This window comes from Lottia gigantea (genome assembly GCF_000327385.1).
Source record: "Lottia gigantea unplaced genomic scaffold LOTGIsca_110, whole genome shotgun sequence".
Lineage (NCBI taxonomy): Eukaryota > Metazoa > Mollusca > Gastropoda > Lottiidae > Lottia > Lottia gigantea.
The window spans coordinates 771,006-781,952 of NW_008707002.1; the positions used below are offsets into that span (position 1 = coordinate 771,006).

Below are 10,947 nucleotides of genomic sequence, written 5' to 3' on the forward strand. Positions count from 1 at the left end.
CTAGAAGAAGGCCTATTATTAATAACCTCTCGATGATGTAATCAAATCGATAACTCCACAAAGCAGACGCTCTTTCTATTTTATCTCACAAATCAAGATTCTCTCACTAAATCGTAAAATTTCTCGTTATTTGATGAAATACATGCGTTTTGGGAGAAAAGAAAATCAATAGTCAACCAATTTCCATGCAGTGGAAAGAATTGAAAGGCCAAGGTCGTTGCTAAGTGTTTTATCTGCAGTACTTAATTTGTTACTAATTTTATCCACTGTGAACTCTTCACTCAGAAATTTCCGCTACATTTTAAATACTGTAACTAATAAAATTATAAAGATTACTGTACTTATTCTCACGAATTGTGTTCCGTTTAAAAATTGTTCAAAACATTAAAAAATGTTCACGCTGTAGAGAGAGTTTTATTCAGCTTTAGTTATATTATTAAACTTATCCAGTCTCAATCAAGAAATTCATTAAACGTTATTATGCTGATGCTGTGAGAGGGTTTGAAACATCAGTCTATGTTTTCATAGAAAGAATAAGAGTAAAGTAAATATATAAAAAGTCACCCGGGTGCTGAAACCTGTTTTTAGGAACTATAGTGTTAGTTTTATCTATATTATAACAAACACTTATTGATTCATTCATTGTTCAGATTACAATATATATAATACAAGTCAATTACCTAATGTCTTCACTTTCTTACAGCACATAATATTTTAAATTCAACTTAGGTAATTTCAGACTAAACAAAAGGCCTACATTTAAAAATGAAATGAATGGTGTTTTCCGTCCTACTTTTCTGCACCATGTGGGCTAATAAAGACGGGAAAAACAGTTTCTAAGATAAGTCTTTATCAATTAGCTAATGATTTTACATTATCTACTTATAGCCTAATAATAATTAAACCTTACCTTGAGTAATTTCGGATAAAATCCAAAAAGCGGCTTATTACATCTTAATCCAAGTCTTTGTCTATTAGCTAATGAATTCTATTTCTAAATGATTAAAACTTAGTAACATTAATGGATATTTTTATATATTTCAGACCAGACTGGTCAAGAATCAAGAACTCTGCTTATACCAACTATAACCTTATTTATTCTACTTTTAATTAAAAATTAAACTTATTTGTAATTTATCATAGCACAATTTCAGACAAAACTGGTAAATAAGCCTTATCAAAAATCCTTATTACTGTAGTAATAAATAAAATTCTGATGCCATGGCAAGTGCTTTTGAGATTAGCTCAGTGTCCGCTTTCAACCACTCGCAAACCATGATCTTAAAGCGTTTGATTAATTGGTATGATGGTTTGGATTTTCCGCACCCAATCAACTAACTTCAGTAATTCTATCAAAGCTTATTATAAAAAAAAAATCAATCATGACTCAAATCTAATCTTTAACCTGAAATTCTAGTAGAAATATAGAACTACAGGCTGTTTCTATTGAACATGAAGCCATTGATATAACTCAATATATTATAGAAAAATAGAATTTAAAAGGTTATCCTTGTCTAACTCTTGTCAGGTTTAACAGCTTTTTTTTATTTTATTATTTTAATGATTGAATAGGTGATTGGTTGAATGAGAGAATTACTTACTGAATGAATGAAAGATTGAATAAATGAATGATTGAATGATAAATGAATAAATAAAGGATGTATTCAGAAGGGCCTATTAGTTGGTTGACTTCATGAAAGACTGAATAAATAAATGTATGAATAAATGTAAGAATGAATTAATGAATGAAAGAAGAATAGATGAAAGAATGAATGATTGGTTGATTGGTTGAATGAATGGAGCAAATAAATGAATGAATGGCCCAATGGATAAATGAATAAATAAATGAATGAAAGAAGAAGAGATGAAAGAATGAATGATTGGTTGAATTGATGGAGTAAATAAATGAATGAATAAATTTTATACTTACAAGATTCATCGGAATGAAGACCAGGATATTTGGAACATGGTTTCCGAACTTTTAATTCCATGACAGTAATCACAGGAGCGTTAGTGAACTTTGGACTGTCATATTTGGATGCTGGATCCTCAAGAACTGTTCCGTCTGCATGCTGGAGATTATCGTACATATCTTCTACAACATCGTTTAACACGTGGTCTCGATAACGCTCCGCAGCCGATTCTAGAATATCACAACTTTTATCCACAATTTTAAACGTAAACTCACTTGCCGATATGCGATACACCTTTTTAGATTTTTTAACATAATATTGGGGTAAAGGCCAGGGTTCCCCAGTCGAAGCGTGTGGGGCACGTCTCACTTTCTGTTCTGCAGCTCCATAATCATTAAACGAAATCGCAAAGTCACTCCAATCCCAGTTTAATTTCATTCCACCAATTTCACGTTGACTTTTCTTATTTTGAAAATTCTGTTGCTGCTGAAAGTTATTATTATTATTATTATTGTTGACGGGATTATTAAATTGTACTACATTGTTGTCATTGTTATTACCTACGTTTAACACGGGAGCAGCTTGTTGATTGTTCACATTTCTTATCACTCCATTATTAAAACTCTGATCAACTTTTGGTTGTTGACCTTGAACCACCGCCTGACCTTGACCTTGATTGGAAATAATATTTTGGTTGTTATCTCCCCTGTGTACTACGTCGTTCACTGGACGTATAACAGCCGCGTTGCCGTTTTCAGATGGAATGATCTTGGCCTTGACAGCTGGTTTTATATTCTGGTTGTTATTTGAGTCTGGAACTGAAATAAAGGAAAATGACAATCACAAAGACAATATAATATTAATCAGATTTCACAGGTCTGGTCTGGTCTGACATTTATAACTTTCATTTACACTATTCTAATATTCTATTTTCACTGAAACACATGTTTAAAATACCATTTGGCTTGAAAGGGATGCAAAGCAGATCAGGCCTACTCTTTTTGAAACACCTGATGGTACTTCTCTTTGGAGGAGGGCACAACTATAATATTTTTATTCTTGATTTCGCCATGCTTTGGACGAGATTTTGATTAACGGAATTATTTTACTTGTATTATTCATACAATTAAATCTGTGTATGATATTACAAAAATGGCAGAAGCTATTTCCCAATCCTTTACATATTGTTTGTAATAAAAATCAACGCCTACTTTTCTATGGAAAATGACAGATGAAGACCAGAATCTGAATAACTAAAGCTATAAACATCATCAATACATTTATAAAGGCTAAAAATTTCTTTTGAATCTCTGAAAACAACAACTTCTGAAGCAGGAATTTTTTCAACAATGTCCAAGAGTTTTCGAAGAACTCATGAGTAATGAGTGTTGCAAGAGACCGTACTAAAGTTTCAATTTCTCCTCAATATACTTACCATTGTACCGTTCCTGTGATAGAGTACCCAATATTAAACCAATCAGGATCACCCCAACTACCTGCCTTGTTATCGTCATGGTTACAACCTGAAAATATTCAATTAAAAATTATTAACAATTCCCATACTGAGTGGCACACGGCAAATTGAGAAAAATATTTATTAAAATCAAGTTTTCATAATAAATTTTTCCACTAGGCACCAGTAGAACCTGTTTTAAACTATTTTATATAAATATATTATTATAACCAGTTTGTGTTAGTAAATAAAATAATGAGAATTACAAGAAATTAATCAAAATAATACCACAAATGTCAGAATTGGTCGAGCAGTCCCTCGGTCATGTAAGAAATATATCAACGTCCAATAAAAATGGTCAACTATGTCCGGGTCAACTGTCCCCTTAATTTGGTCAACTCTAATACATCATACTACTAAGAGTTAAAAAACATATCCAATAACTAAAACTGACAATGTGGTTTAGGTTGCTACGAAGATTTAAGGCTGGAATTCATATTTACAGTAAGATAATGATTTCCTAATGATCCTAGAACATGACTGATACAATACAATTAAATAACAAAAATCTGTCTTCAGAAAGTTGGTTATACTTTTATTCAAATAAATAGTCAACAATTGATAATTTACATTCTATATCTATAATACCCTTTTAACGATGAACCTTTTATGAAGCCAAACATGACTGGCACAATACAGGCAAATCAAAAACCTTTTTCTTAAGAAAGTTGGTCATAAATTCATTCAAACTCAAAAATGATCATTTACATTCAATAAAATTTATATCTATAATTCTCTTTTAATGAGAACCCTATTATCAAGTCAGACCTGACTGGCACAATAACATCAAATCAAAAACTCTGATGAACTCATATTTCCATTCAACAGTACGCATAATTGATAATTTACGTTGATATATATAAGGCCCTTTTAAAGATGACCCTTCATATTTTCAATATATTGAACAGAATTGATAATTTACCTTCTGTGATGATATCTCTCATGCCCTTTTAAAGATAAGCCTATTATCAAGTTAATAGTTGTAATAAGTAGATGATTATTACACTCTGTCTGAATTTATAATATATATATATTGAGTATCGCTATGTGACCTATGAACATCAACTATTTTACACGCAATAGAATTACGCCAGTTTATTCACATTGTTTATGTATTATTAAGTGCAGGAAAACCACACCACATATTAGAACAATTTATATAAACCACACTTGACTTCGTAATAAAACTTAATTTTAGATCACAAAATCCGAGCCACTCAATTTATATCACAATTTATATTAGATTATATTATTTTAGATTATAAAAATAAATTCAGGAAACCAGTCACATCAGGAACCTGTTTCTTAAAATATCGTAGATTAACATATACCAATTAACGATATAACGTCAAAAATAGCGTTTTTCTTCACTTAAATACAAGTTTGATCATACAGAGTCCAGGGACATAAATATAAATAACAATCAAACTGGTTACTGATTTCATTACTGGAATGTTTTAGCAAGTAAAATACAGTATCATTATAAATATAATACGGAGGTGTGTATATTACACATCCCTTCTTTACCTCAATAAAACTTGTATAAATTTGATTAATGTATTCTAAAAGTTATCAAATTAAAGATAAGATGAAAACTAAATGTTTTAATAGATGTTTTATATGAAGACGTTAAGCAGTATCCTGACGTGAAACTCTCCAACAATCTTCAATCTGAATTTAAAGAGAAGTTTAAAACCTTAAGGACCATCAATGAAGAAAATCAAGGGGGCACTAAGAATATTTTAATATTGTTTCTCCATAAATTTCCTTTAAAACAAACATTCATTTACATACAGTAATTGTTCGGAGAAATGTCCATCTTATTTTACAGTGAAAACACTCCAATCTGACAGCTTTCCAAACTGACGGAAAATGATGGATAAGTAGGCTACATATTCTCGAAACCATGTCCTAGAATCAATGTTAGAAGATAAGAACCTAGGACATTCTAGAATAAATGTTAGGAGATAAGAACCTAGGATATCCTAGAATCAATGTTAGAAGATAGGAACCTAGGATATCCTAGAATCAATGTTAGAAGATAAGAACCTAGGATATCCTAGAAACAATGTTAGAAGATAAGAACTTAGGACATCCTAGAAACAATGTTAGAAGATAAGAACCTAGGACATCCTAGAATCAATGTTAGAAGATAAGAACCTAGGATATCCTAGAATCAATGTTAGAAGATAAGAACCTAGGACATCCTAGAATCAATGTTAGAAGATAAGAACCTAGGATATCCTAGAATCAATGTTAGAAGATAAGAACCTAGGATATCCGAGAATCAATGTTAGAAGATAAGAACCTAGGACATTCTAGTGCTAAGATCATTTCGAGAATATGTAGCCAGGGTTACCTCTTAATAATAACAGAAAATTCTGTGTTTAAATGGTTAACAGTAGCTAATTTAGTCCTTCTAAGCAAGGGAGAATTTTCAGCCAAAATCACACCATAATCACAACTAATTTAAAAAAACTAGTTGTCATGGGTTCAAATCCCTTAATGTAGGCGCTCTATCTTGATCGACCCCTTGAATTTTTTGTTACCACACAACTAGACTAGTTATAGCTCACCAAGATATTTCTAATTCTTACCAAGAACCTTTTCAATTCTAAAACAAGACTCTTTCAAAACTTGTGAATCTTTCAAAGACCCTCTCATAAAGATCTTTTTGATAATAACAGAACCTTCAATAGCTTGTCATATATAATTAAAGAAATAGTATTGACATTAAAATACTTTTACATTTAGTCCTTTAAATTAGGTCAAGGGTACTTGAAAAAAATACATTGTTTAAATGTCAACAAGCATTGAAACCCAAAATAATTCTCTCCCCACTGTTAAAATAGTACTCAATATATCAATTGTAGAGTGATATAGAAATATCACTGTTAAAATAGTACTCAATACATCAATTATAGAGTGATATAGAAATATCACTGTTAAAATAGTGCTCAATACATCAATTATAGAGGGACATAGAAATACCACTGTTAAAATAGTACTCAATATATCAATTGTAGAGTGATATAGAAATACCACTGTTAAAATAGTTCTCAATATATCAATTGTAGAGTTATATAGAAATATCACTGTTAAAATAGTACTCAATACATCAATTATAGAGCAACATAGAAATACCACTGTTAAAATAGTGCTCAATACATCAATTATAGAGAGATATAGAAATACCACTGTTAAAATAGTACTCAATATATCAATTATAGAGTGATATAGAAATACCACTGTTAAAATAGTGCTCAATACATCATTTGTAGAGTGATATAGAAATACCACTGTTAAAATAGTGCTCAATATATCAATTATAGAGCAATATAGAAATACCACTGTTAAAATAGTGCTCAATACATCAATTATAGAGTGATATAGAAATACCACTGTTAAAATAGTGCTCAATACATCAATTATAGAGCAATATAGAAATACCACTGTTAAAATAGTGCTCAATACATCAATTATAGAGTGATATAGAAATACCACTGTTAAAATAGTGCTCAATACATCAATTATAGAGTGATATATGAAAATAAAATATTCTAAACCTGTAAAGTTAGCGTTACTAAAAGGACATCAAGAATAGCCTGGGTAGCAAGAGATCTGTATTGTCCCAGGATCCAACCAATCTTTTGTCTGGTAGTCTAGATTGTTAGATTATATTTGCTTTGAGGATTTTTTCTTTATTTTTTTTGTTAAATTTCATGCCTTTTATCTTTTAAACAGGCAGAAACCCCGCCTTTATTTACACTTAAAAACCCATTACATTACATTACATTACATAACATAATATATAAAACCATTGTCAACCACTTAGTTACATGTAGTAACTTGGGAATATACAACAATAGACTGATTGATTTTCACATAATCAATAAATACATTCCCATCTTCAAGCTATTACAAACTTCATCTTCACAATGTCAAGTTATTACAAACTTCATCTTCACAATGTCAAGCTATTACAAACTTCATCTTCACAATGTCAAGCTATTACAAACTTCATCTTCACAATGTCAAGCTATTACAAACTTCATCTTCACAATGTCAAGCTATTACATACTTCATCTTCACAATGTCAAGCTATTACAAACTTCATCTTCACAATGTCAAGCTATTACAAACTTCATCTTCACAATGTCAAGCTATTACAAACTTCATCTTCACAATGTAAGCTATTACATACTTCATCTTCACAATGTCAAGCTATTACAAACTTCATCTTCACAATGTCAAGCTATTACATACTTCATCTTCACAATGTCAAGCTATTACCAACTTCATCATCACAATGTCATACAAAAATAATAGGTTAACAGTGTGAAGATGTTATATTCTAGGCGTAGAAATATAACACACAGACAACAAAATTGATTTTATATTCACAGAAAAACGAGAAATGGTTAAAATCAATTTTTTATTCGCTGGTTTTATTCCAATCAAATTCTAATTGAACCATGGAAGACTGCTTCTGCTTCATATAAATATACAAATATTCAAACAGAACCTCAAGATATCATACTGTTACTGAGTTTCAAACTATTCAATCTTCAGGCATCAGACCTACTTTTAGCCTGCATCCCTTCTGAAGTTGGACAAGAAGAACTTGTATAACAAGTATAACAAAGGATACTCCTCACCCCACTCTCCTACCCCCTCGCATGTTTTTTGGGTAAAAATCTCATTACTAGGTTAAAAATTCTGGCAACATCAGATATTTCGCACCTCCTTGTACTGGCTTCAATGATTATATTTTTCTACAAGCCTCCTTAATACCACAATTCTAAATTCACTGAGTGTACAGAAGAAAAAGATCAGATTTAAAACAAAAGGTCACTAAAAGTGGACAATGAGGGAACTTTTGCTCCAACAATAGCATCAGCCTACTCTGTGTCTAAAAAAATAACAATGAGAACTTCAGTGATATTAGCCTAGTAGGCTTGTCTTCTTTTCCTTAACCGAAATGATTTTAAAACTTAAGGTCACTATAAGTGCACAATGGGGGAACTTTTGTCAGGACAGCCTACTCTGTCTATAAATACTAAACTGAGACCAAGGTCAGCATTAAAACATAAGTTCACCGTAATTATCACTTCCCTGTAAAAAGTAAATAATGGAATAAAATGAGTAAAAACGCGTATTTTTGTCAAGATGTAGGTAAAGAGAGTAAACACAAAGCTAGAGGAGAATTATCCACCCTGAAAGTCAACATAGACCATAGAAATGACGACACGTTTTAAACGAGACTTCAACGCAGGGTTGGCGGTTTAATCAACATTCTTTATTTTCTCTTTTTATTTCATTTAGCTTTCTTAACATTGCCCCTTTACTGAATAAAAATGATTAAAAGTTTTTTAGTTGAAGAAAATAACTTTAAATATAATCCTTTTCAACATTTAACACATTTTTACAAATATTAGGATACGGGGCAACTATCAAGCTTATAACTTCAACCTTTTTTACCTATTGAACAAAAAGTTAAAATTCAACACTAAGGGCCATATACAGCCCTCGTACTTTACCTAAACTTTGACAAAGGTTAGACTTAAGTCAAACTTTAGGTATGCACCGGTCGATCTTGACGAAAGTCGTGCTTAAATTGGACTATCAAATGTAGAAAATGAAAGCCTTAATCCTAAATTTGTAAAGTTCGACTTTAGCCAAAGTTCAACTTTAGTCAAGGTAAGAGCGCTGCATACGGCCCTAAGAACCACTATTTGCTCAGTGTTAAACAGTCCTCATTAAGTTTTATATTCCAAACATTGCACCCTTATACCACATAACCACAACTAAATGACAAACCTTTTTTGATCAATGAGGAAGGATTTGCTTTATTCTGAATTTTTGGGAGACAGAAAGGTTAACGTAATTCCGTTAACCTTTCCCCTTATTTGAAAAACAACATTTGAATATACCAAACATTAGTAGGGTGTAATAAAATAAATGTAAAATAGAAACCCTTTAATAAAAACCCTTCATACCTAATACTAAAAACTGGTAACCATGACAATATATTATAAACAATGTTGTGTTTCTATGACAATAAAAGTTAATAGAAAGTTAAAGAATTCTGATTAAGTATCTACTTAAAACTTAATTAAAGCAATAACATGCAGCTTTTATTGTCTTGGCCCAGATGAAGTTTAAAAAAGAGGAAAAAAATTCTCAAATGAAATCAAATTGAAGTTGATGTCACATTTTTTTCCTTTTCGCTCAGGTTTATCAAGTATACGGTGTTTTTACAGCCAACACGAAATATGACTATACAGTCACTTTCCCTGACCTGTATCACTGATAGAAGGAGTAAAGTTGAAAAATCTGATAATATAAATAACATCTCATACAACTACTCTATACACAGCTCTGAGTACTTAGAGAATTATTTACATTATTTTATATACCCTACTACCAGACACCATGCCTAGTATCCAACACTAGTTTCACTTTCGATTCCTTCAGTTTTGAGACTTGTCAAAAATATCAAAATATAGTCTTACCTCTCCTCTCAAACAATTTCTATCCAACTGAAATTTTTCACTTTTTAATACATCTTATCACACCTGAAAATAGACAAATAATAATTAATATAAAAACTTTAAATAACATATAGCTAGGATTGAGACATCTGGGTTGGTGAGCATAGGTCTACTTCATCCAATCACAGAGGTTTCACAGAGTTCAATAAATTTATTCTCTGTATATTTGCAAGACTCTTGGCTGTATTGATAAATCATTAAATAAATCATAAACACTTTTATAAAATTTGTAGCACACAGGGATTCCGTTAATTGTTCATCCAAATAACTTGACACTCTGACCATATCTGATTCTTAAACCTGAATCACTGACAGGGGGAAACTGGATTTAAAAATCTAACCTATGAAAGGATTGAACAAGAAACTTCAGGTTAGCGAGCAAGCAAAGTCAATAAATATAAACTAACTATTTCTATATATAAAGTGACAAGAATCATACTGTAAAAAAGGTTCCAGAATGGATTAGTCAATATATCAAAGCTTACACAACACAAGACGACTGAATATAAAGAGTGTATAATATAAACTTCTTTCTCAGGGGTATAAATTAACAATGGAAGAAACTTATATAAAATTAAACTATAGAAATCTTTTTAATTTAACCTTGTATTTAAATCATAATTTAGAGTCCATATTCTATCAGTCAGTCAGTCCTTATTCTCATACCATAAAAACATAAAAATATTTTATATCAATAAATTTAAACCATAAATACTTCGAAAACCTTTCAATTTAACCTTCAATATTCACTGTAATTTAGAGTCGATATTTAAACACAATCAGCCTAGGTCCCAATTCTCAAACCATAAATACATAAAAATCTGTTACATTAATAAGTTTAAGGAAATGATGGATCAATGTTTTATATTTTACAGGAAATCAAGTTTGACAGTTTCCTTAAATTGATATTTCAAGAGATTTTCCACTTTAACAAACCCAAAACCTAGAATATTCCCTTATTTACAAA

The 10,947-nt window shown here is 30.8% G+C and overlaps 2 protein-coding genes across 2 annotated transcripts; one reads left to right on the forward strand and one right to left on the reverse strand.

Annotated features, from left to right (window-relative positions):
• Window positions 1-1,691: 1,691 nt before the first annotated feature.
• On the reverse strand, window positions 1,692-3,427 carry LOTGIDRAFT_171172 (hypothetical protein; the record flags this gene model as incomplete). Its single annotated transcript, XM_009047356.1, has 3 exons — window positions 1,692-1,701; window positions 1,927-2,731; window positions 3,349-3,427. 3 exons carry the CDS (start codon window positions 3,425-3,427, stop codon window positions 1,692-1,694), a joined length of 894 nt encoding a protein of 297 aa, XP_009045604.1.
• Window positions 3,428-6,466: 3,039 nt separating this feature from the next.
• On the forward strand, window positions 6,467-6,814 carry LOTGIDRAFT_136915 (hypothetical protein; the record flags this gene model as incomplete). Its single annotated transcript, XM_009047357.1, has 2 exons — window positions 6,467-6,657; window positions 6,718-6,814. Coding segments are annotated over 2 exons (288 nt in total), but the record flags the coding sequence as incomplete, so codon positions are not given.
• Window positions 6,815-10,947: the final 4,133 nt, after the last annotated feature.